The sequence below is a fragment of the Trypanosoma cruzi genome, genomic scaffold (genome assembly GCF_000209065.1).
Source record: "Trypanosoma cruzi strain CL Brener 1047053516851 genomic scaffold, whole genome shotgun sequence".
Taxonomy (NCBI): Eukaryota; Euglenozoa; class Kinetoplastea; order Trypanosomatida; family Trypanosomatidae; genus Trypanosoma; species Trypanosoma cruzi.
In genome coordinates this window covers 557563-581999 of record NW_001849577.1, presented here as the reverse complement: position 1 = coordinate 581999, position 24437 = coordinate 557563, and the positions used below count along the sequence as shown (strand labels likewise).

Genomic DNA, 24437 nt, shown 5'->3' with positions numbered 1-24437 from the left:
TAAACTCTCCTTTTTCTACAGTTTTGACGCGTCAGTTGGACCATGGGCGTTTCATCTATCACTGGAAGTCTGTTTTGTGTGTTTGTTCCTTGTTGGCTTGTTTTTGTGTCTCTGCTTGCTCTTACACCTTAACGAGCCCTGAGGGTTTTTTTTTTTTGTTGTTCCTGAGTGGGAGTGTGCATGTGGACGGACTCACGTCGACTTTATTTTCTTTGTGTTTGCCCTCGTTGTTGTCACTTCCTTGTTTTCGTAGGAGCGTGTCCATGTCCACGGAGGGCTGCAGACTTCCCTCACTTGGCTCCAATCTGCGCGCAGGGAGACGCAAGGAAAAGATTCAAATTTGGAGTGCTGTCGCGCTTCAGCAGCACTTTGCTCGTGGGGCGTTGCTGACTAGTGAGTTGCCAACATTAGAGGAGGCGCCGCCGCCGCTCCCTGGAGGCCGGCTGACGCTTGCGCAGAAAATGGGACTTGTGCCATTGCCGCCGCCTGCTCCCACCGAAGAAGAGTGGCGGAGAATTGAAGGCACCGCGGTGCGCCGCAATGTTGCGATGCCGCTTGGAGCCAATGTTTGTTGCATATGTCAGGAGCCCTTTTACGCCACAATGGAGCAAGGGCAGATATTATTAAGCTGCTCACATGTCTTTCATGAGCAGTGCTTTTCTCGTTTTGAAAAACTCGCGAGACGATCACATGACAAGTGGGATGCAAAGCGTCTCTGTTGCCCTGTCTGCCGGAATAGGCATTATCACAAGCGTATTTTCTATGCAGGCAAGGCGATGGCGGAGCGTGCTGCCATTGTGAAAATTCAGGCCTTTTTTCGTCGGGTCTTGGCGCGAAAGGCTTATTTGAAGCTACGGCTGGAGAATGACAGCGACTTTTCTGGTGAGTATGCACGGGAACGTCTGACGCGGCTGTCCGACGCATACGCCGCGTACGCTGAGCGTCGTGAAAAGGAGCGGTCCGCCATTTTAGATAACATCGGCCTCCGCCTGCAGCGTGCCCTTGCGCAGTGCACAACCAGAGAGGAGTGGAATACACTTCGTGAGCGAGCAGATAGGGCGGCGGCGACGGGTGGCTTGGATTGCCCCATCTGCTTCTGTGCTATTCAGCGGAACCCGCATGCTGACGATGTTCAGAAGGGCGTTACCGGAGAAGATGTCGTTGCGGCTTTTCGAAGAGAATACGATGCCCGCATGGCCCAAAGGCGTACCACGGAAATAAGGGGGGAGCGACTTTCAAAGGTGGCATGCAGGCGTAGTAATTGCGTCAATACAAAGGAGCAGTCAAAGTTGACTGAATACCGGCCAAGCACGTCTGCGGCACGTCTATCTAAACCGCTGAACCCATCAAGCAAAAATAGCAACAGTCGTGCGGGTTGCATGAAGACGACTGGGAAGACACCGGGAGAACCGCGGTACGGCCTTTTGTTGAGTTGTGGGCACTGCTTCCATGATGCATGTCTTTCTTCATTTGAGCACTATACGGAGATGAGGGCGGTAGAGAAAGGTGACGCCGTACTTATCCCTTGTTGCCCGCTTTGCCGTTCCGTCTATGTGAAGGTGGATTATTAATCATCCCCAACGGGGCAAACCGTGCTGCCCCTCTGTTTGGCCGACTGCACCGTTTCTATTGCGACACCAATAGAATTTACAATAGGCGGCACTTACAAAATGACTTTTTTTTTTTTTTTTAGTTATTGCCGTTGAAGGTTTTTTTTCTTTTTTTTTTTGTGATTTGCTCGTATCTCTACAGCAGTGGACACAAATGCACCGCTTACTGCTACCGCGTTTGCCATTTCTGTACGTATACATATATGTATAGATGTGTCTCGAGCTTTTCTATCTCATCGGTTTTTCTTTTTCTCCCTTTTTTTCTTGTTGCTGTTGCCTTTGATTTATGACTCTACGACAGACAAAACAGCGGAGTGATATGATGTCGGGTATTGACTACTCGAAATGGGAAAAATTTTGTGACAGCGATGAATCCGACGGGAGTGATGAGGCACCAGGCAACGAGCCGCGTATTACGCGGCTAAGGTACCCGTCACGCGTCACAGTTGGCCCCAATGGTGTCCACATGGAGAATACACCTCCAATAGCGACGACCTCTCCATTCAAGGAGGGAATTGATGCGACGATAAACAAAAACACTGCCGCTGCCGCTACAACCACCACGAATACTGCGTCGGTGATGGGACCGCATTCACAACAAAACACCCGAGAAGATGTTAGGCGTGATGAAGAGGCGGAAGAAGATGAGATGATGTACCATAATTTGACACGTAATGGTGGGCGTGAGGGGCAGTCACACCTCTGGTCACAGACACGAGACACAGCCTCTGTGAGTTTCATACTTCCCTCCATGAACACGAGGGCGAAGGAAATAATGAACTTCCGTCTGTATTCCGAAGAAAAGCCAGATCGCACATCTGTGTGTGTTTTGACGTTTGGTGTAAAGGGTGTTGAGGGGGACCGCCGGTGTGTCTTTAGGTATCCTATAAAGGTTGACAATGATGTTGTGGAAGGATGTTGGCAGTTGCACTCGCTCCATAGTAAGTCTTTGCGACTCATGGTGGTGCAGCTGGTCAAGGAGTCTGTGGCGGTGGGGATGGCACTCTGGTGGGACCGATGTTTTGTTACGGACCAGACGACAGTTGACACTCGAACGCTCGTTGACAGGAGCGGCAGTGAGGCACTGCGGGGAGAACAGTTTCAGAGGGCGTGGAATGAAGCCCATGAGGAATTCAAGAAGCGAGTAAACGAAGGGCGTGGTCGTCAACCCGCCACTGGGGAAGAAGAAGGAGAGTTTATTGAGTGAAGGGCTTTCCTCGCGGTGGATGTCCTTCCTTCCTTTTTTTTCTCTTTTGAGTGAATGAATAGAGAGGGGACGATGAGTAAAAGATTAAAAAGTCTGAGAAGTAGCTTAATTTTACTTTTCCTTTCCTTTTTTTTTTTTTTTTTTATTGGTGTTTTTACAGATGCGGCTTGACAATATTCGATCAATAAAGAGAAGGAAGGAGGGGCTTTGAGACCGAAAAAACAAATGGAAGCATTACTGTCTCTCCCTCTCCCTCTCCCCTCTCTCTCTCTCTCTCTCTTTGTGTGCGTTTGGCGCTATGGACGACGTGTTTCTGTGCCTCTTTTCTATCCATTTTTTAATGTGCTGGTAGTGAAGGAGCCGCAGCTGGTGGTGGTTGCAAAAGGGTTTCTTTTTTTTTTTCGATACTCGGGCTGAGGATGAGTGCTGACGGCGTCTTTTTAGAGGGCAGCAGCGCTCCATCGTTAGAGCTGCATGTCGGCGGGGCACCGCTTGCCGAAGTTCTGGCAGACATGATGCGGCTGATACGCTCTCAGCAGAAGGAATTAGAGAGCCTGCGTCGTGACGCGGAGGAGGGGATTTACCGTAACGAGTGCGGGTTGAAGAAACACGACGGCGTTCTAGAGAGCTTTGCCGAGGACCTGCGAATTCATGTGCGTCCCATCAACTACAACGGCCAGCCGCCCATGCCAACGATGGCGGATGCCGTGGCAAATGTGGAGTGTCGTCTTTGGCGGGTGGAGAGAGAGAGGAAGTTTCATGCTGCTGCGCGGCTTAGTGAGGTGACGAGGAAAAAGTTGATGGCTGCGTTCTATAGTCAATGGTGGCTTCTTCGGAAATTGCGAGCTAAAAGTCGCTTTTTATTGACAGAGACAAAGAGGGAAATTTGGCGACGATACATGAGGAAGTGGAGCCGCTCTCTTGCTTTCCGGAGGAGGCAGGCTGCCTGGCGGCGTCATCTCATGGGATTGACTGCGGCACATGGGCGTCGAATCATGATGAGTTATTGGTGCAAATGGGTTCAGGTAGTGGCGTTCAAATCGCAGGCTCGCGCAAATCGGCGCATTTCCGCATACAACATTTCAGACACAATGCTTCACATAACTTGTCGCGGCATTGCGCGCCGTTATCTGTACGCCTGGGCACAATTTGTGGCGGCCGCAAGGGATGCAAGGTGCCGGGCCCAGGGGGCCCTGTGGCTGGAGCAAAAAACTGCTCGTATACTGGCGAGGCGCTACTTTGAGAGGTGGCTTGACGCACATCGGTGGTGTAGACTTCCCCTTATGCGTCTGAAGGCGTTAGATGCGTTGCGAGCGAAGTTGTCTCGCGGATTGGCGCGTTCTTTTTTGAGGGCATGGCAAGATTTTGTTCGGAATCGATGTGAACGACGTCGTGTTCTTCGTCTTATTCCCCATTTGCATCACGCAAACCTCGCCGCATTGGCGCGACGTTACTTTTCTCGCCTCTATGCTTTTCGGTTTGTACGCCGCGATGCACGTGTGGTGGAAACGCTGGAGCAACGACTGAAAACACTTAGTGAACGAGCCGATGGGCTTCAGCGACAGCTGGATATGGGCCTGCATACGTTGGCACATACCAATAGTGTCCTTGCACGCGTTGTGGATACAGTTATGGTTGCTGGGGAGCCGCGCGCCGCTCTTCAGGCTTTTTTAGAGGGAGACACGATGATGTCAGTCCCCACAGTACCTTCCGTGGAAGAAAAAGGGAGCCAACAAGATGCCTCTGCTCCCTCACTTTCTCCTAATTCCCGTCGTCACGAGGAGACGGCGTCCCCGACAGGACGGGAACGACAACCGACAGACGAGCACCGTCGCGTCAGTGCAAGCGAGATGCTTCAAAACCTGCGTGTACGTCTGGAAAAGACGTACAAGATGGCTGGGGGCGAACCGTAGAAATTTGTTTGAATTTTTTTCTCTGTGTAGAAATAAATGCATATGCTCATCTTGTGTTTATTTCTATCTTAATTCTCTTAGCGTCATTTTTTGTGTTTGCCGCATTTTTTTTTTTTTTTTTGTTTAAAAACATGCGGCGAGGAATGAGGGCGAGGGAATTTAATTTTCATGAGGATTTGTATTGTGTGGATATAATTATTCAATACATCCTTCCTTGTTTTAGCGATCTTTACACAGCAAGATGCACTGATGGATACCACGGCAAATTGATCGTTTCTCTTGACTTTATTTATTCTTTTTTTTTCTTTTTGTTTTGCAGAGCCGTCGCTGAAGTAAAAGAGGAGGGGGAAAAGTGGGATTCAAGAGCACACATGTCACTGACGGAAGAATTGTTTGGACTACCCGGTCCGTCCTTGGCGGCGGGAGTAACGAATGAAAGGGATGTCCCCGAAGAGATGCCGTTATCATTCGCACCGACAAAAAAGGCTGCCTTTGATCTCTTTGCGCTGGCACCGCAGGTGAAAAAGCCCACACGCAAAGAAAAGCAACGTCTTCGTTTACAAAAAACTTTTGCAGAGAAGGACGGCACGCAAGGGTCCGAAGGTTCGGATAGGCAGGAGGCGGGTGGTGATCCCTTCAAGACGGTGCTCCTTACGGAGGAACTTGGGGTGGGGAAGGCCGCGGAGAAAAGGGGAATAAAATCCAATAAGCACCTGCGGCATGCACTTCATGAAAACAAGGAGGAAGAGAGTCGTACGGTCTTTGTTGGGAATCTTGTGAATGACGTTAAGCGACGGATAGTAGAAAAGATTTTTAATAACTGTGGAGCAATTGAATGTGTTCGGATTCGGGCGCAGGCTCTGGAAGGAGGTGGAGAGGAGGGTCGTAGGAATGAAAATCGCCATAAGAGTGTGGGCCGTGCCATACGTGTCCTGCGTGGGGAAATCAAGAAGGGTGACCAGTACAGTGCGGTGGCGTATGTCTTATTTAAGGATGAGGGCTCCGTCACGAAGGCTTTGGAAATGAATGGTGTTGTTGTAGATGGACGCCACATTGTTGTTACCACAATGGACGCCGAGAGCCGGGAGTACGCCCCGGAAACATCTGTATTTATTGGCAATATTGCCTACGATACAAATGAGGAAATGGTGTGGAATTTTTTTCTGGAGAAGGGGGTGACAGATGTGAGGCGCGTACGCCTTGTCCGGGACCGTGAAACGGGCAGCTGCAAGGGGTTTGGCTACGTTGAGTTCCGTTCGCCTGCCTCCGTGTCGAGGGCCATTGCCGTCCGTGGCAGTCATTTGAACGGCCGCGAGATGCGAATCGTCCATGTGCAGAAGTCAAGGGCGGTGAGCGCGACCAAACCAAGCCGGCGAGAGAAGCGGAAGAGGGAGGCGCAGACAGCCGCCGGCCGTGGCCAGAATGACGAAAAGAAAACGAAGAAGTTGCGTGCGGAAGAAAAGGGCACCAAGCGACAGGCCAACGCTGAGGGAGAGTTTTCATGGATGGGCGTCGTGACAAACCCACGCAAAAAAATACCGAAGGATCTGCGACCGTTAGTGGAGGGAAAACGGGGCCGGCCAGCATCAGGGCTACGAGCTCCGGTGAAGCGAAAGATGCGCAACCCGGAGAAGTAACGACACCCGTCTGAGTGGCTTTCTTTGGGGGAAAAACGGAAAAGGAGGGGGATGGCGCGAACTAATCGTGTAAATCTTCATAATAGTGTATATATATATATATATACAATGAGTTAAAAGCAAACCAAAAAGGAGGGAAGGTGAGATGGAATGCATCACGCTCTTTCTTTCTTTCCCTGATTAGTCCAACGGAAGGGAAAAAAAAAAAAAAGACAATAACAACGTGAAAGTAAACAAAAACGACGTCTGTGCATGTGCGTGTGAAAGGAAGATTGCGGGTCGAAAACACGCATGCAAAAAAAAAAAAAAAGAATTCTGTTTTATTTTTTTCCTTTTTTATTGTTATTAAATGATCTTTTTTGGGGGATGTTCTACAGGGTAAATGTTGCGTAGGTGGATTGCCGTGGCAGCTGTTGTTGCCGGCATCTCTGGTGTGGTTTTAGTGGCACGTGTGTGGAGATCACGTCATGTCGCTTACGTTTATGACGCTAGTTTTGTTTCCAAGTATAATGCGCTTCTGGGGAAGCAGACGGAGCTGCCCAGCGAGCAGTCTGAGGAAGACGCGAGGATATTGGTCTTTTACGGCACCACTTCTGGCAACGCCGAGACCTATGCCAAAGGCCTGGTGGCTGATTTGAGGGAACGAGGCGTTGTCGTTGCACTTATCGACCCCTCGTGTTGGGATTACCTCGGTCAGTACAAATCGCACCAAGACCACGGGCAACACCCTTTTAGATTGGGCACGAGCGGTGAATCGCCAATTGTGGTGTTTGTTGTCTCCACCACAGGAGAGGGGGAAGTACCAGGAAACTTCCTTTGCCTTTATTCCGAAATGCAGTCTGTCTTGGAGGGGGCATTGAAGAATGGAACGAAGCCGTTTGATGGCTTAATGTACGCTGTGTTTTCTCTGGGGGATAGTTCCTACAAGTACTATTGTCGGGGAGGGCTGGAGGTGAAAACGCTTTTGAGAAGGGGCGGAGGAACAGAGGTGGTGCCGGCTGGATTTGGGGATGCACGCAATCCGTTGCAGGACGATGTCTTTGAGGAATGGGAAGAAAAGCTGATGGAGGCGTTTGAGGGGCGATGCGGGGTGGTATTCACGGCGGGTTCGAATCTCCCGCCCAAACCACAGTTGTTATTTCGGTTTGCGCCGGAGAAGCCTGTCAGCGCTTCGTCTTATCCGCCTCCGCCCTCTCTTCTGGAACCGTCCATGCAGTTTCCGGCCGAGTTTAAGGTGCAGGCCAAGACGCCACGTACTGAGCGGCGTGATGATGGTTCTTTCATACTGCATTTAGTTTTGAACATTGAGGGGTACACGATGAATTATCAGGCTGGCGATCATCTGGCTATTTATCCCGCCAATCCACCCAATGTGGTGGAGGCGTATCGAAGCCTATTGAAGATCACTGAAGAAGAATGGTTAACGCCTGTAGAGCTTTGCACATCCACGAATGCACGCGCTCGGGCTTCATTGAGAAATTCACTTCCTGCTTGTGTTGCCTTGAGGACGGTGTTTGAGCGCTACTTGGACCTCTGTGGAAGGCCGCGTAAGTCCCTGCTGCGAGTTCTATCCAAATATTGCTCCGACCCAGCCGAGAAGTCCCTGTTTACGGAGTTACTTCATCGGGGCGTGAAGGAAAATGGCAAGGATGGAGAAAACACCATGCCAACATCATTGCTGATGCCTTCCCAAACTTATTTTTCCTCTTCTCACTGCCATACTTTGCTGGATTATCTAAAGAAATTCCCCAGTTGCTGCTGCATACCGGTTGGACACTTTGTGGAGATGATGCCACGGATTCAGCCGCGATTATATTCCATTGCATCGGACATGATGACACATCCCACAACGGTGGAGGCATTTATCCGTATCATCCCTGAAGGCTTGGCCTCACAGTATCTGGGGCGCATTGCCGTTGGAGAAAAGGTTACGGCTTTTATTCGTAAATCAAAATTTCATCTTCCCGCGAAGTGCGGTGGGCGACCGATATTGATGATTGGTCCTGGCACCGGCGTTGCGCCCATGGTAGGGTTCTGTTACCGGCGCGAGGCAATAATGAAGAGGCATCCAGGTGCTGCGCATGGAACCATGATACTTTTCTTTGGGGCGCAGAGGCGTGCGACGGAGTATTTTGTTAGGAAAGAGATGGAATGCTGGTGCCTCCATGAAGAGGGAAAACTTCAGACCCCAGATGCATTCCCGTCTTCCTTGATTTGCCTTCTTGACTTGGCGTTTAGTCGCGATCAATCCGAGAAGTATTACGTGACCCATCTTATTGAAAAGCACAAGGACCATCTTGTGCAACTTCTCACCTCGACTGAAAAAGGCGGTTGCCTTCTTTACGTTTCAGGGGATGCATCCCGCATGGCGCGAAGCGTGGAACAGGCCTTGCTGAAGGTCCTACAGTGCGCTGGCATGACTCGCTCTGCAGCGTCTGAGTTTTTGAGAAAAATGGAACAGGATCGTAGGTACATGAAAGACGTCTATTGAGCACTCTCACTCACAACTAAAGGCTGACACAAAGGTGAAGGAAAAGAGCAAGGAGTAAAGAGAGAAGGACTTCACAAAATCGGTATGATCTCAAGTAATGGAAAACATCAACGATGCATGACGACCAAATTAAGGAATAACACCCCTAAAACAACGACAACTAAGAAGCCCTGGCGCAGTCGACCACCTCAACGTGTTGTCAGGGTCTAGTGCTCTTTGCCAGTGAGGAAGCTAAGCGCCTGCTGCCCATCCGCTGCACGCGGAGAGGTAGCAGGCGCCGCACAAACGGGCCGGAAGGGCACCAGATGGAGCCATTTACATGGCTGCCCGCGGAGCGGTATTTCCATCCGCTGCTGAATTCCATCGGCGCTTATCAGCGCTATACATACCTTTTGCGTGCCGTATGTGACGCGCAACGACAAAAGCTACTGCTAAGCGGAGACATTGAGCAGAACCCAGGCCCCATAGCAGTACTCCAGATGAACGTTTCTTGCCTCACGCCGTCAAAACTCGCAACATTAATGGCGCAAGGAGCAGACATAATAGCCATCCAGGAGACTTGGAAGTCGTCGGAGCAGATCGCCAGCATGCATACTGGAGATTATGTGCTCTATGCACAGTCGCGTATCGGCAAGGGAGGCGGTGTGGCGGTGCTGGTGCGGAAAACTCTCCGCTCCAAGCGTATACCTCTCACCATCCCTCAGCATGACACCAGCCTTGAAGTGGTGGTGGTCCAGGTTGCTCTGGACCAGAACCGTGATCTTATTGTAGCGAGTGCCTATATGAGACCACCACCGCAAGTAACGCAATCCTTCAGGCGGTTAGTAAACTGCCTTCCAGCCTCGTCGCCGCTCCTGCTGTGCGGGGATTTCAACATGCATCACCCACAGTGGGAGCCATTCTTGGAGTCTTCTCCAAGCGAGGTTGCCGCAGAATTTTTAGAACTGTTTACGGATGCGGGACTCACCTTGGTTAACACCCCTGGTGAGATCACGTATGCTCGTGGCACAAGAGAACGATCCTGTATCGATCTGACATGGTCAAAGCATTTGACTGTGTCAGATTGGTCAGCTTCTGTGTCGCCGCTTAGTGATCATTACATGCTAACATTTACGCTGCATCAGGCATTTAAGGATACCATACCTTCGGCACCCCCTTCGGCACCTAGGATATTCTACAGTTGGGGGAAGTGTAAATGGGATTTATTTGTCAAGGAATTCGACGCACAACTTCCGGCATATGACTATAAAAAGCAGTCCACCGGCATTAAAGCTTTCACGAGAGCGCTTATTACTTCGTATCGACGACATTGCCCCCGCGGCATGCACAAGGATGGTCCCAGGCTTTGGGACGACACTCTCATGGAGGCAGAGCGGATTGCTACCGACAGCAAGGCCCGCTATCTACAGTTACCGACGCCCGACCGTGAGGCAGAAATGCAACGGACAAGGAGTCAATTCTTCCTCCTACTCCGAGAGCGCTTGCGCAACACGTATCTACGTCGCATCAGCAAGTTAAATCCAGGCGAACCACTTGCATGGAAATACATTTCCGGACGAAAAAGGGCATCACTTCCACCTCCTACATCATTGTTGTTGGGAGATGGTCAACACACTTACAAAACAGCAAGGAGAGCAGCGAATGCTCTCAATCGCATCTTTTTTCCACTTCACCCCTCTCACAAGGCAGTTAGGTTTCCCAAAGGCATCAAAAGACAGAACCCATCTTTGAACATTACTTCTTCTTCTCTTTTTGGGCAGCAGAACAACAACGAGTCTGCCGCTACATCTACCTCAGTTTCTTCACTCTCATTTAGTTCCGAGCCACAGGATAACGAAGCTGCCACCACATCTGGTTTAGTTGCTCATCTTCACTTCCCTCTTGATGCACCTTTTAATCGCACGGAGCTGCTTGCTGCGCTACGTAATACGCCGTATGGCAAGGCCCCCGGACCGGATGAAGTCTACAGTGAGGCACTGCGACATATTTCGTCAAAGGGTCTTCGATTCCTTCTTCGTTGCATTAACCACAGCTGGACGACCGGTACGATCCCGGCTGAGTGGAGACGCGCTACCATCGTCCCACTCTTAAAACCCGGTAAGTCGCCGGAACTGCTTGAGTCGTATCGACCCATCAGCCTTACTTCCATTGTGAGTAAGGTTGCTGAGAAAATGGTACTGAAGAGATTGCTTTGGGTGTGGGCGCCACACACCCACCAGTATGCATATCGTAGTATGCGTACCACAACGATGCAGCTGGCACACTTGATACACGAAGTGGAGCATAGTAGAAATCATTATTTCCAAGTGAACCTTCCCAAGAAGAGCGGTATTGGTAATCAACTCCACTACAGACCCCATCGGACTCTGCTGGTGCTGGTTGACTCCAGCAAGGCTTTTGACTCCATAGATCATCGAGTCCTCAGTCGCTTGCTAGCTAATATTCCGGGGGTGAATTGTAGAAGGTGGCTTAGAAACTTTCTATGTGGTCGCTACGCGAAGACACGAGTTGGTAACAGAAACAGCGATCGGCGTCCCATGCTGCGAGGAGCTCCTCAGGGGTCCGTACTGGGACCATATTTGTTCTCCCTTTACGCACACCCACTTCTCAATCTGCTGAACAGCTTTGCGGGTGTCACAGCAGACATGTATGCGGACGACCTCTCTATTATCGTTAAGGGGCAGTCCCGGGAAGACGCCATTCCCACTGCCGGCATGGTTCTTGAAAAACTGCATGTGTGGAGTCAGGAAAATGGCCTGGCCATTAACCCGTCAAAGTGTGAAGCCGCTTGGTTCACGCTCTCCACGCACACGGAATCAGATTATGATCGTGAAGGAAAGTGGCCCCTGGTAGTGGCTGGATGTAAAATCCCAGTCATGACCATGGGGGCATCGCGAACCACGAAGCTTCTTGGCATGGATCTCGATCCACGACTGACGCTAAATGTGGCGGCCTCCAAGCAATGCGCTGCCACTTCGCAACGGATATCGCAGCTACGCTGCATAGCGCATAAAGAGGCGGGACCATCTCCACATGACCTACGCACGTTCGTCATTGGATACGGTGCTCCCAAATTACGCTATGGCAGTGAGCTCATATGGGCAGTAGCGACGGATTCAGCGAAGAATGAAATGCAAAAGACGTATGCAACCCTGGCACGCATTGTCAGCGGAGTTCCGAGCACTGTCGACCCGGAATCCGCACTTCTAGAGGCTAATATGCCGCCGCTCCATGTCCTCTGCCTGCGCGCACGGCTCTCCATATTTGAGAACACACGCGCTTGTCAGATGGACTGGATGCGGAGACCCCCGCCTGAGCCACCGCCTCGCGCAGGTTTCCGCATCTCGCCATTATCTCGGGACGAGCTATATGCCTTCGTAGACGCATACACAAAGGACTATGGCATCACTCAGAGCTCACCACACGAAGAACGGTTCTTTCGCAGCTCCATTCCTCCCTGTTTTGCGGCCTCCGCACACCGGGTCGCCATTGGCGTGGAACTTCCGATAGACCCCTCAATAACTGACGAGGAAGAGCTGACAAGGGAAAAGCGCAGAGTCAGCGAAGAGGCTCTAGCGCTGCACAGTCATCGTTCGTGGATACTCACGACGGATGGCGGTGTAGACGTTCCCAAGTCAGCCGGGGTTGGAATCCTGCTTTCATCCCTCAATTCATCGGAGATAATAGAAAAGGCCAGTATAAACTGCGGTGCACGCCCATGCAGCTACAGGACGGAATCCCGTGCGCTGCTTCTAGCCCTGGAAAGGCTGATTATCCCTCGCATCCAACACAGGCATAAAACCCTGCTTGTGGTTACAGACAGTCAGTCTCTTCTTGCGGCTTTAAATAAGGGCCCGCTCAGTCAGACAGACTGGACGGAGGATCAGATCTGGCAGCGTCTCTTGACACTGACGTGTGCTGGCTGGTCTGTGCACCTGCAGTTTTGTTACGGACATTGTGGAGTACATGCTAACGAGCTTGCAGATCAGTATGCGACGCAGACTATGGAAACTGGACAATACACGGGGCAAGGAATTGCACCTTTATGGCACACGGATCTGCTGACATGTTTTACTACCCAGCTCACCAATAAGTGGCGTAGTACGATTCGTCAAGACACTCATCGCTACTTGCTTTGCGGCACAAGGCCATCAGATCTCAGCGGCAAGGACCTGATTACTCAGGAAGTTCTTCACCGTCAAGAACTAGTTCACCTCGCTAGGGCAAGGTGCGGGGAATCTGAGCTCTGGGGTCGACTATACTGGGCTGTGAGAGATTGCACGAACCAATGCCGTTTCTGCAACATCTCACCGGAACAGTCTGCATATATGCGCTCTAACAACGACCCGACTGCACCGGAGACGGACACTGTTCCCCCGACGGCAAGGGAGGAAGACGTCTCTCCAGTAAGGCGACGAACCGTCACACGCCTTCGGAAGGAGAAATGTCCGTACTGTGATTCTACATTGACGGGATTCTCGAATCTCACCAGCCACCGTCGGTCATTTCATCCGGAACATCTTCCACCGCTTCCCGAGCTCAAATGTGATTTCTGTGACATGGTTTTCCCCACACGGAGAAGCACCGCACAGCACAGAAGTCGCTGCGCACACAACCCAGACACCACACGGCATCTAAACAGAAGTGCCAGGAGGCGATCCCTGCTACCGCAGGATCCGCCAGCTTCCACAAGCACGCCAATTGGCCCGCAGGAAACCTTGCACCATCTGCTTCTAAAATGTCCAGGCACCTTGGCTGTGCGCCAACGGCTGAGCATTGAACGGGACCTTTGCCTCGGAAAGTTCTCTTAATGGCAGTTGCTTCATAGCAGGAAACTTTTGTCGTTGCTTGGCCACCTCTTCGGCACTCAGATGGCATCGTATAGCCAGAAGTGTTGGTAAGAGTAGGGGAAAAAAAAGAAGAAAATGTAAAGAACGGGAAAAGAAGGTGAATAGGTGGAACGCCATCAATGCATCGGAGGGAATTTTCCAGTCAGTAGCAGCGAAACAAATGGACAGGCGTTCACGAAGGTAACCTTATTTATTGTGGAAGAAGCCGAGATAACTTCGTAATATTGTATTCAATGTGTATTTCAGCAGTTACCATAACTCACTGATGCCGTATTTTATTGAGACTGCACCAGTTATGTAATCCATTCATTTATTCTGTCAAGGTAAGCCAATTGACAAGCATACAAGCAGCTAAAGTGTGCTGTGAAAGGCCCAAAAGAAAAAACACACACAAGGATGCGTCACACTCTGCTATTCCAGATGCTGCTGCTCTGCTGCGTCTCTGCTTCTGTTGCCGTCGCTGAGCATCACTGCATCTCCGAAGAAATTGAAAACAAGGTTGGCCCCCGGACGACAGCAGTGGTGCTAGAGCTGCCAACTCGGGGAGGTGGCATGATGCGGGCGATGACTGCCTCGGCTCCCGAATGGGCGCCCATCCGCTTTCAAGTCTTTACGGAGGATCTGAACGATCCCTCAAAACACTGCACCGCCGAGGGGCAGATTCGTCCAGACTTTTTGGGGGGAACTGTTGAGTGTAAAAAAGAGGATATTTTAACGGAGGAGAAAAAGTCCATCATATTGAAATCCCTTATTCCCCGAGCACTTAAAATGCACACGGATCGTCTCCTTGTTGAACCTCTCACGGTCAATGTTATTGTGCCGAAGTTTTATTCGGGTATATGCGCTCAGTTTACAATACCCAGCTCTCACCACACAGTGGGTGTGGCCGGTGCGGACATGTACTTGTATGCCTCCGCTGCCCCTATAAAGCGTTCCGCTCTTGCGTGGGCTACTACATGCTCTCAATTACCCGATGGGCGTCCTATTATTGGTGTGATGAATTATGGCCCGAGCTCTGTCACTGATTCGGAGTACAGCGTTCGTACTTTAGCGCATGAGGTTGCACATGCTCTTGGGTTTATTGTGAGGATAATGAAGGAACGCAAAATGGTGAAAGAGGTTAAGGGTGTACGTGGCAAGGCAAAGGTGCTTCAGGTGTCGTCACCCAAGACGGTGAAGAAGACTCGTGAGCACTTCAACTGCGTGAATGCTACCGGGATGGAGCTGGAGGACGAGGGTGGGGCCACAACATCGTCGCATTGGAAGAGACGCAACGCAAAGGACGAGCTGATGGCTGGGAAAGAAGGAATCGGATACTACACGGCGTTGACAATGGCTGCTTTGGAGGACACCGGTTTTTACAAGGCCAATTGGGGAATGGAGGAACCGATGTCATGGGGCAACAACTCCGGCTGCGCGCTGCTGACGGAGAAATGCGTGATAAATGGCGTCACCAAGTATCCAGAGATGTTTTGCACCGCTGAAAGCAGCCTTCTTTTATGCACATCGGATCGTCTGGCGCTGGGGTACTGTACAATAGAACTCCACGACGCTCCCCTTCCTCCACAATTTCAGTACTTTTTGAATCCCAAACTTGGCGGTGCGCCCGACCTTTTAATGGACTTCTGCCCTTACATTGAAACGTATGCCAACACTAGTTGCAGTAATGGGGACGCGACCGTTATGCGTGGGAGCCGCGTTGGTCCGACGTCCAAGTGCTTGAAAGGGGATGGACTCGCCGATTTCGTGGGTTTTATTGGTGACGTGTGCGCTGAGGTGTCGTGTGAAAAGGGCGAGGTGAGCGTGCGCTACCTTGGAGACGATGCGTGGCACAAATGCCCGGAGGGCGGCAGTATTACACCAACTGGGCTGTTCATGCAAGGGAGGATTTTGTGTCCAAAGTACGACGATGTATGCACTTTCATCGATGCACGCAGGGGAGGAGGTGACGTGAGCACTTTGCTGTCAGCTTTTCCATCAATCCCATTGGTTTTATTGGTCCTCATTTTTATGTCAATTTGTTAACGATTTCGTAAAAAAACGCGTTTTGTAACCGTCAAATTGGAAATGTGCCAGGTTTTGGCCAATAGTTTTTTTTTTTTTTTTTTGATCCTTTTAAACCCCTTCTTGCTGCACACGACTCCAATTGAAAATGGATGCTTTGATAGTAATATATATACATGTGTGTGCGGCCCAGAGCGGCATCTATTTTTTCTCTGCTATTTATTTTAGGTTAAATTAATATTTTTTCAAATTGAATCGGTTCGTGCGTCAAGAACGCGAAAGAACGCAAAAGAAGCAGTGTGTGTGTGGAGCAGCATTTATAGAAAAGAAGTCATTTGTATTTTTGAGGCTTGGCTTTCCCTTTCTATTCGCTTGTATTTGGTTGTCGGTTTCTCGTTTTGTTTTGTGTGTTTGAAGGCTTGTGAGAGGAATGGTGTAGACGAAGGTGTCTAGAGGAACACCAAATAATAATGTCTTCTGCTAGGAGTTTGTAGAGAGAATGATCGCGAGGGAGGTTGGTTGTCTGGATTAATATATTCTCTTGATAAAACGAATATATTTATTTACGATGCTTGCCCATGTTATGAATGCTATAAAACACCGCGATGGAAGGAGTCGAGGAACCGATAACGGCAAGACGAATGCCTTTTTTGTTTTGTCATCTCACTCATCCTTTTTTGATTTCCACCTTGTGGCGGGGTCTTGTGGTTGGAAGAGCCCAAAATTTTTTCACTTCGCAATGAATAAACAACATCCATCTGAATAGACTGCGCCGTGTCACGAGAGTGGCTTCCCGAATATACATGTATTTACTTGGAGCAAGCATTGAGGATGTGGCGAAGCCACTGTCTCTCCATTTACCCCTTTTCCCCGTCTTGCTTGATTTCTTTAGATAATTTTAGGATTCGTGCAGCGGCCCAGGCGATTATTCTCTCCTATCTATTCTTGTGAAGCCTAGCGCAAAGAATATTTATTGAGGGAGAGATTTATGGGTGGATTCATGGATTGGGCGGTGTCCACGAGACACGCCCCGCGCCCACGCTCTGCGGTGGGGCGGCCACCGGCGCAACTGGGCGTTTCAGGCTGTCGTGCCACTGAGTGGTCCAACGGCACTTTCCTCACTTCGTCTTTGCCCAGCGACTAGCCCGCCATTGAGCCACCACGTGGGCGGCGTTCTCGCCATTAGCGGGCGGCGAATTCGTTGCAAGGCGGTTCCAGGACAAAGGAATGAATTGCACCTCGTTGCGACACTCTGTGGCTGCCATCACCGCGCCGAGGAACCCTGAGTCCATTCGAGCCTCTCTGAAGAGGAAGAAGCACACCACTGTTTGGAGCAAGTGGGCGACACTTGAAGGAAGGCAGTTGGCGCTTCAGCGCCCATATGAGTGCGCTTGGGCTCAGTTGAAGGCTAAAAAATATTGGCGTGCAGCTCAAACGCCCACGTGCAGTTCCGTGCGGTGCGCATTCGATTGGCGCCTTTGCAAGGGTTGCTCATAGCCATCAATGGGACGACAACTTGGCGACCATCAGCACTCAGTCAGGCCCGTCACAAGTCTCCACCACTCCTGCCACGGGAAGTTGGAATGCTTCCGATACGGCAGAGGCAATCGGAAGATCATGCAGATTCATGACGTGCCAGAGGGATTAGAGCTGTTACTCGGCCCACGGGGCACACGGGGGACCAAGTGGGGAATCCGTGAGAGGCGGGGATTTGTACGGAGGATTGCAGTCGCACCATTTGACGGCGTATTGAAATGCATGATGGATGCAATGCCTGGCCACAGCTCCTGGATGCGTCTTGGGTCACCTTTGCGACGCCGGCTGCGCCAGGTCCCGGCATGCAGACAGCCGTGAGGAGAACGGTGTGTCCTGGGTGTGCACCATTCGCGGAGAAGAGATGCTCATGGAATCTTGCCAGTTGTTAGGGCGACTGCGTACACTCGGTCATATGGATCCTCGGGACAGTGAATAACGATGCTGGAGTGCGAATGCAGTGCATTCAGGGTGCTATCGAGGTGCCCAGAAATGGGACCGCCCATTTCCCCAGGTATTTCAGAGAGAAAAGAAATAGCATGCCGCGCCCCCGCCCAATGAAGCACGATGCTGCGAACGTGGTTGGGTTGGACAATGCAACACGACGTGCCGAGTGAAGCTGCGCAAGGAGGCCTTTAAGCACACAAAGAGGGAATTTTGCCTCCGGAAGCAATGCCTTCTGGGCGCGCACAGGCGGGGCATCACCATCAATTTCCGGGTGTGACAGGGCGGCATGGGTTCCTCTCAACGCCGCGCTCGTGGTGATGCCGTGGGCCACCTCCCCAAGACGTCGTGCGGTTGACACCTTTGGTGGAAACGAGTTGGCGCACCGGGCGACGGTGCTGTGGGCACAATTGTCGCCGGGGAAGGACGGCACACGACCATCTTTCCTGAGGGCCACAGCATCGTTTGGCGCACCCATAGCCGTCGGGTTGCGTTGCGGGAGGAGAAGGAGGATTGTTTGCCCCGGCGACGAGTGGACCTGTGCACTTTTACACCCTGAAGTGGATCCGACGGCGGATGAATCCAACGGCACGCGACTGTGTTGACGATTTGTGGAAGGACACTGTGTTACGATCCGTCATTTAGACGAGCGATGGGAAAGAAATGAATTTGCGGAACGCCGCACAGCATGCGTTGCTTTTGGAAGCCCATTGGTGAGGAAACAACTCTGACGAGTACTTTGGGACAACGCTGCAATTGTTTTTAAATTGCAGCCATAGACAATAATTACGGTGTGTCTGAGGCTGGCTCTTTCCTTTACGCCGCTGCTGTACCACCTCTTTGGCACTCAGATGTTGTTTTGTAGCAAGACTTGTTGTTAAGAGATAGAGGGTGTACGTTTTTTTATGCCTCTGTTTTTTTTCGCTCCCGGGGTATCTCCTCATTTTGCTTCCTTAAGTTGTTCTCTTTTTTTCATTTGTAACGTCCGGGCCGAGTAGGTGAAAGAAAGGAAGCAGGGACCCGGAAGAGGTGTAGGCGCTTTGAAGTGGCCATGAGTCTGGATGATATTGATGCCTTTCGTGCCGAGCTTCTTCGACAGAAAATTATTTTTGAGGCGGAACTTCGCCGACAGCGCGAAACATTTGAGGAGCGGCTGTCGCGGTTGTCGCAGGAGTTGGCCGATAGGGAGGCCGACTGTCGCAATCTTCAGGCCGTTGTGACGATTTTAGGGAAAAAAGTGGAGAATCTGATGGACAGGCACATGGCAACGCCGCATCGCCGCTCTTCCCCGGCCCGGCCAGCGTCCAGCTCCGCCGTGTCTGGGCAGCAGGGATTGCCCGCTCGCATTTCTAGTTCGTCCACGCGTCAGTCGTCTCCATTCCGACGTAACAACAATTTTTCTGCTCCCGCATCCGGGGCGCCCGTCTCGACCTTCCATGCGCCAAGCCTCAGCAGCCTGGGAAGCTGTCAGAACAGTCCGGCGCGCATCTCCAACGGTCGGCGGCCGAAACTCGGGAATGAAGGCGCACCCGACCACCATCCCCGTAGAGTCGGTGGCACGCGTCTTTAAAAACTGAAGTCCACTGAGGATGATAGATGGAGGCCGAATGAATGAATGGGAGGGCGCGGTGGCCAATTCTCCTGGTGGTTTTGTAGGTGCTGATGGGTAAATTGTATCTGCTGGCGTTTTTCTTGTTGTTGTTGTTGATTTACACCCGAGTGATAAGAGTTAGACGGGACCAAAAGAATAGGACGGAAGAAGTTTCGGTGCATTTATTTATTATTTATTCATTTAAATGGTCTTTTGCGGTTCTGTGGCGTTTATTTATTTTGGGAGATCCTCCTATTATTTTTGCCTGTAGATTAGAGGACGATGAAGAAGAATAACGCTCCCGCTGATGCAATGAAAAGTGAAAAAAACAGCAACAACAACAACAAAAAAAAAAAAAAAAGAAAAATTTATAGAATGTGAAATACGGCAAGGGGATTGCCGATTAGAGTTATTCTTTTCAATCCATTGGGAAGGGGGACATCACCAGTTGGGGCATATTTATGAAATCCTGTGGTGTTTTGTTTAGTTGCGATATCTTTTTCCCTTTCCACCACCACACGAGTCGCCGCCAGTATATTTTGTTACGGATAGGCGTTCTGTATTCCCATTCATCAATGTTGCAATGATTTATTATAACTGCAATGATGTACACGTATGGAGAAGATTGTGTCCGAGTGGAAATGTTTTGCAGATACTAAACACATACATGTATGCATATGATTGATTGGTGGATGGATACACCTCTCCCGTTATTTTTTATTTCTTAAATGTGTTAGCCTGAAAGAAGGGAAGGAAGGAGGAAAGGATGACTGATTGCAACGGCAAGGAGCCACCGCCCACATTAGATGAACGCACTCTGCAGAATATGCGAATTGCAAAGAAGATTGGTGCGGAAACGTTTGAAGAGAACACAGCCATTTTACGGCGCATGGCATGGCGTGGGGCACGTGCCTTCATCGTCTGTGGCGTTGGCATGGCTGCCTTTGGATACGCGATGCGGCGGCGGCGGCAACAGCAGCTTCAACAAGAGGGGCTGCGGGAACGGGAACGACTTGAAGATGATCCGACGGCGCGGTATCTTGAGGAGATGCGGGGACTAGGGTTTGATGTAGACACTCTTGAGGAGGAGTTGGAGGCGGAGCGCAGGACAGTAAAAGCAAGGTGATTCTTCACGCAGTTGGTGCGACGCGGTGAGAATGAGCCCAAAAACACAAAAGTGGGAGTGACGAGTCTTCTAGCCCTCTCCTCTTTGCCATCAAAATCCGGTCTCCTCCTCAAAGGGAAAACAACTGCAATAACCGTCTCCTCTCCCTTTCCTTCTTGTTGCTGTTTTTTTTCTTTTTTTTTTTAATAGGTCGTTGTTTGTCTGGTGAGCCCTTTGTTTTATGCACATAGCGTGGGGAAGAAAAAAATGAATGTGCCCACTTCATCCAGTCCGATGAATAGAGACGGCGGGATTCCGACAAAACCCGGCGCCTACTTTCATCAGGAGCCTGCTGTCCAGGAGAATGGCCCACGGAAGGCCTCGGGAGAAGGATTTTTTTCCCCGATGACGGGAGGCCCGCAAAACTTCCCGGAGCAACAGCGACAAAATTTCTATTCCCTTCGTCCAGCCGGTGCAAAGCGCGTCTTGGGTCGCTCGCATTTGTTGAGCTGTTGCGTCATTACTCGGGATGGAGCGAATAGTATTTGTATCGTTGCGATATTGCTCTTGGTTGTCCTTGTTTTTATGTTAGGTGTGCTGCCGCGTGGGGAAATTTACTCGTACGTAGTCGTTTCACTTCTCGCCACTGCTGCTCTTATTTGTTTGGTGATGTCTGTGACGGTGGATCCTGGCATCTTGCTGCCCCTTCCTCCGGACCCAACTCGGCAACCGGAGACGGTCTTAGTAAATGGGAAGGAGGTTCTTCGCAAGGTCTGCCCAAGTTGTCATATTGTGCGTCCTCCACGAAGCTCCCACTGCCGTTTTTGCGACTACTGTGTGGAGGAATTTGACCATCATTGTGGGGTGCTGGGGAGTTGCGTCGCCAAGCGAACATTTCGTTTCTTTGGGGGATTTTTTGTATTCACAGCCTTACTCATTCTTTTTATTGGCATCCGTTCGCTGGTTACGCTTGCAAAACCTGATCCTCAGTTGAACACTGGACAGGGGCGCTGGGAGATGGCTGCTGCCATCATATCTCTCGTCGCGTCAGGGTTAGCGGGCTGTATTGTGCTACCATTGGCCTTCTATTATGTTTACCTCGCCTGCATGAATTATACACAGAAGGAATCTGCTCAACTCTCGCTTGGATTTTGTGAGCCAAATCAAGATTATCACCGGGGGTATTGGCGCAATTTTTTTAGCCGCTATTTTGGCCCGCTCGGCACAAGTCGTGTTACGGCGGAAAACGCCGAGTTTTATGTGTAGAGTGAACGGGTCGGGATGAAGACTCTGCCTGTATTGTGTCTTTTCACTCCCCTCTTACTGACGGTGGTGGTGATGTGGGCATGCCACCAACGACAGGAGAAAAATAAATTCTTTGAAGTGGATTAGGAAAGAAAAAGAAAAAAAAAACACTTTTTGGAAACGAGACGGATTAGTGTGGAACTTCTTTTAATTGGGCGTTGTTCGCTTTCACCGCGACGATTTTTTTTTTTTTTTGTCAAAGGGCTTATGGGAAGGAATGTGAACGGTAGGATGGCTGGATCCGAAGTTGCGCTACTCAACGGTGTTACCTTACCTTAATTTCCTGTTTCTACCCTTCTGAGTGTGTGGATGCAGGGTATGCATGCATCCATGTGAGTGTGTGTGTTTTTTTTTGTGTGTATGTGCGTGTTTGGGGCGCTCTGGCCCTTCGAAATTGCGGTCGGTGGTCTCGTCTTTCTGGGGAAACGCCCCAACTGATGGCTTTGTTGTATATGAATTGGTGGCGCGGTAGGTGTCATTTGTTGACATGCGCATAATGGGCAATCTCGGAATGAGATTACCTCCATGGGCGACGCATCTTTTCCTTCTTTTTTTTTTTTTTTCCTTTTCCCTTTTGGCATCGTCCTGAGAAAAGTATGGTTTTTTTTTTTTTTTTTTACTTCCGCAACGCCGCGCTTAAATTATGGCGTCGTTTGTTTATTCGCCCCCCTCCGTGCCGCTCAAAGGACGACGTGCGGTGCAATGAGGCCACTTTGTAAGCAGGATCTTTTACCATAGACGCATAGGCATCTTGACAAACCACAAATAAAATGATGCGTTTGAAAGAAGAAGATATTATGATCGGGGGAATTTATGACACAAACACACGCAGGCAAGCCGGATTATTCTTCGCTAAAGTGCAAACACACAAACAAACTCACACACGCGCCATCACAAATACACGCAGAAGTTTCTCGTGTAATTGCGAGATTTCTTGCAAACGACAAAATTATACGAATACCCCCCTACGCCCTTATTGCTTCTTTCCGCAATTTACTCCACCCCTCCTCTTTGGCCCAAGAAATAAGACGGCCAAACGAAGTTGGGAGGTGGAAGAGAGGGGAGTGAAGTTCCTCTTCTGAGGAGCGTGGCGCCACGACGCCGGTCAGAAAAAAAAAAAAAAAAATAATAATAAAAAAATAAAATAAGAAACAAGCACGGCAACTACAGCAATAAATATAAATATACAAATATATATAATATATAAAAATATTTATATATAAAGCGAGAAAAAAACGGCTCTACCGCTAAGCCTTGTCCTCGAGGGCGCCTTTCTCTAATCGGATTCGACGATTGCGTGTCCCCTCCTTTTCCGCAGCGCCATCGAGAAATAAATTGTCACGAACGACGCGTTTTTGCGGAGGTAACGTCGGAGGTGCTCCACGTTTGCGTCGCTTTCCAAGATAATACGTGGGTATACTTTGCCCGTTTGATCCCAGTACCTCGTGCTGCGTCAGCAATGGGCATTTGGCAAGAAATCCGGGAACCGTTTCACCGCTTTCTGCCAGCGCCAAAAGCACTTCCTGAAGCAAGAGAAGTGTGCGATCCGTGAATTGTCGCTTCGGCTTCGTTGGCGATATGGATGGGGTGGGGGTAAGCAAAGGGGATGGAGGGGGCGTCGAGGTGGACGGCGATGCAGGGGGTGTTCCTTCCACCGCCTGTGTGGTCGCTTCTTTCTCCTGCGAGGTTACCGGTGGTGTGGATGGCACCTCGAAATCCTCCACAATAATGCCATTTTGTGGATTCGCGCGAACGCAGTCCGGGGTATTCTCCACGATGATAACGTAATCGATGTTTCGACCCAATTTTTTCAGGTCTTTGGTGTAGTCTTCACTGGAAAACCAGGTCTTGTGGCGGTAGATTAAGTGCTGAATGATGTGGTCCTGGTTGATCTCCTCTAATATGTTCTTGGCGTACTCCCGTTCCCCCGCTGTCCAGACAATAACCTCAAACTCGTCCTTTATGGATCGGAGCAAATCCCGCAAGTATGCTCGAGCATACAAAGGGCCATTGCGTGCATACACCACCGTTTCATCCAGATCCAAAACCAAAGTGTACTTTTTACTCGCACCGGCCGGTGGATCGACAAGTTGGTTTTTCTGGCGCGACATCGTCGGCTTCCGTCGCACACGAACCTCGTCTACGTCGTGAGGGCGTCCCGCCTCATAAACATTTTCTCGCAGTAGCACACATCCCTTCGGAGGATGCGGGAGGAGTGGCGGCGTCGGCGTAAACGTCACTGGAGTTCCGGACATTATCCCTCCTCCCTCAACATCTATTGCGCAATGACGACGATGGATTCGCATCACCACATGAAACGGTTTGTGTGGTGTTCAAATTCAGTAACACACGGAGGAAGCAAAAGAAAAAGAAAAAAAGGAAAAGAAAGCAAAAATGAGAATATCTCCATCAGCGCAAGAACGGACTGCCAGGCACACACACACACACACGAAGATGAAGAAGAAAAAGGAAGAATGATGTGCCGCAAAAATAATGAACCCATCTATATGTTTACGCGTGGTATCCTAAGCCCCATCATTCTCGTCCGGGTCGCGCAGATCCGTGTCCTCCACAACACGTGAGTCAAACACCACCTCGTCCTCTTCCCACCACGAAGAGGCGTCTTGGCCATTCAAAAGAGGTGTCTTCTTGGATGCTGTCACGACCACCTGCGTGTGTCTCGGACACGCCGGACAGGGCAGATATGGATCCTTCTTTCCAAAGTTCACATAACCGCCTGAAAAACA

The 24437-nt window shown here is 50.4% G+C and overlaps 11 protein-coding genes across 11 annotated transcripts, besides 15 other annotated features; 9 read left to right on the top strand and 2 right to left on the bottom strand.

Annotated features, from left to right (window-relative positions):
• Positions 1-9591: part of a sequence feature (heterozygous, Esmeraldo-like haplotype) that runs on past the window's edge.
• Positions 264-1571, top strand: Tc00.1047053510747.110 (hypothetical protein, conserved; the record flags this gene model as incomplete). Its single annotated transcript, XM_810111.1, has 1 exon — positions 264-1571. One exon carries the CDS (start codon positions 264-266, stop codon positions 1569-1571), a length of 1308 nt encoding a protein of 435 aa, XP_815204.1.
• Positions 1897-2817, top strand: Tc00.1047053510747.100 (hypothetical protein, conserved; the record flags this gene model as incomplete). The annotated part of the gene is made up of 1 exon (XM_810110.1): positions 1897-2817. The coding sequence occupies one exon, from the start codon at positions 1897-1899 to the stop codon at positions 2815-2817; it is 921 nt and encodes a 306-aa protein (XP_815203.1).
• Positions 2927-2973: a sequence feature (A-rich).
• Positions 3058-3097: a microsatellite.
• Tc00.1047053510747.90 (uncharacterized protein) lies at positions 3237-4730 on the top strand (the record flags this gene model as incomplete). The annotated part of the gene is made up of 1 exon (XM_810109.1): positions 3237-4730. One exon carries the CDS (start codon positions 3237-3239, stop codon positions 4728-4730), a length of 1494 nt encoding a protein of 497 aa, XP_815202.1.
• On the top strand, positions 5102-6367 carry Tc00.1047053510747.80 (hypothetical protein, conserved; the record flags this gene model as incomplete). The annotated part of the gene is made up of 1 exon (XM_810108.1): positions 5102-6367. The coding sequence occupies one exon, from the start codon at positions 5102-5104 to the stop codon at positions 6365-6367; it is 1266 nt and encodes a 421-aa protein (XP_815201.1).
• On the top strand, positions 6750-8858 carry Tc00.1047053510747.60 (cytochrome p450 reductase, putative; the record flags this gene model as incomplete). Its single annotated transcript, XM_810107.1, has 1 exon — positions 6750-8858. The coding sequence occupies one exon, from the start codon at positions 6750-6752 to the stop codon at positions 8856-8858; it is 2109 nt and encodes a 702-aa protein (XP_815200.1).
• Positions 9027-13786: a mobile genetic element.
• Positions 9592-15328: a sequence feature (areas not merged during assembly with more than two copies in the genome that could not be assigned to a particular haplotype).
• Tc00.1047053510747.40 (surface protease GP63, putative) lies at positions 14105-15733 on the top strand (the record flags this gene model as incomplete). The annotated part of the gene is made up of 1 exon (XM_810106.1): positions 14105-15733. One exon carries the CDS (start codon positions 14105-14107, stop codon positions 15731-15733), a length of 1629 nt encoding a protein of 542 aa, XP_815199.1.
• Positions 15329-16214: a sequence feature (haploid, Esmeraldo-like haplotype).
• Positions 16195-16642: a mobile genetic element.
• Positions 16215-17857: a sequence feature (areas not merged during assembly with more than two copies in the genome that could not be assigned to a particular haplotype).
• Positions 17858-24437: a sequence feature (heterozygous, Esmeraldo-like haplotype).
• Tc00.1047053510747.34 (hypothetical protein, conserved) lies at positions 18741-19259 on the top strand (the record flags this gene model as incomplete). Its single annotated transcript, XM_810120.1, has 1 exon — positions 18741-19259. One exon carries the CDS (start codon positions 18741-18743, stop codon positions 19257-19259), a length of 519 nt encoding a protein of 172 aa, XP_815213.1.
• Positions 19596-19647: a sequence feature (T-rich).
• Tc00.1047053510747.26 (hypothetical protein, conserved) lies at positions 20047-20406 on the top strand (the record flags this gene model as incomplete). Its single annotated transcript, XM_810119.1, has 1 exon — positions 20047-20406. The coding sequence occupies one exon, from the start codon at positions 20047-20049 to the stop codon at positions 20404-20406; it is 360 nt and encodes a 119-aa protein (XP_815212.1).
• Tc00.1047053510747.18 (hypothetical protein, conserved) lies at positions 20653-21651 on the top strand (the record flags this gene model as incomplete). Its single annotated transcript, XM_810118.1, has 1 exon — positions 20653-21651. One exon carries the CDS (start codon positions 20653-20655, stop codon positions 21649-21651), a length of 999 nt encoding a protein of 332 aa, XP_815211.1.
• Positions 21989-22063: a microsatellite.
• Positions 22228-22266: a sequence feature (A-rich).
• Positions 22800-22842: a microsatellite.
• Positions 22863-22912: a microsatellite.
• On the bottom strand, positions 22938-23996 carry Tc00.1047053510747.10 (hypothetical protein, conserved; the record flags this gene model as incomplete). Its single annotated transcript, XM_810105.1, has 1 exon — positions 22938-23996. One exon carries the CDS (start codon positions 23994-23996, stop codon positions 22938-22940), a length of 1059 nt encoding a protein of 352 aa, XP_815198.1.
• Positions 24044-24084: a sequence feature (T-rich).
• On the bottom strand, positions 24216-24437 carry Tc00.1047053510747.5 (hypothetical protein, conserved; the record flags this gene model as incomplete). The annotated part of the gene is made up of 1 exon (XM_810121.1): positions 24216-24437. A coding segment is annotated over one exon (222 nt), but the record flags the coding sequence as incomplete, so codon positions are not given.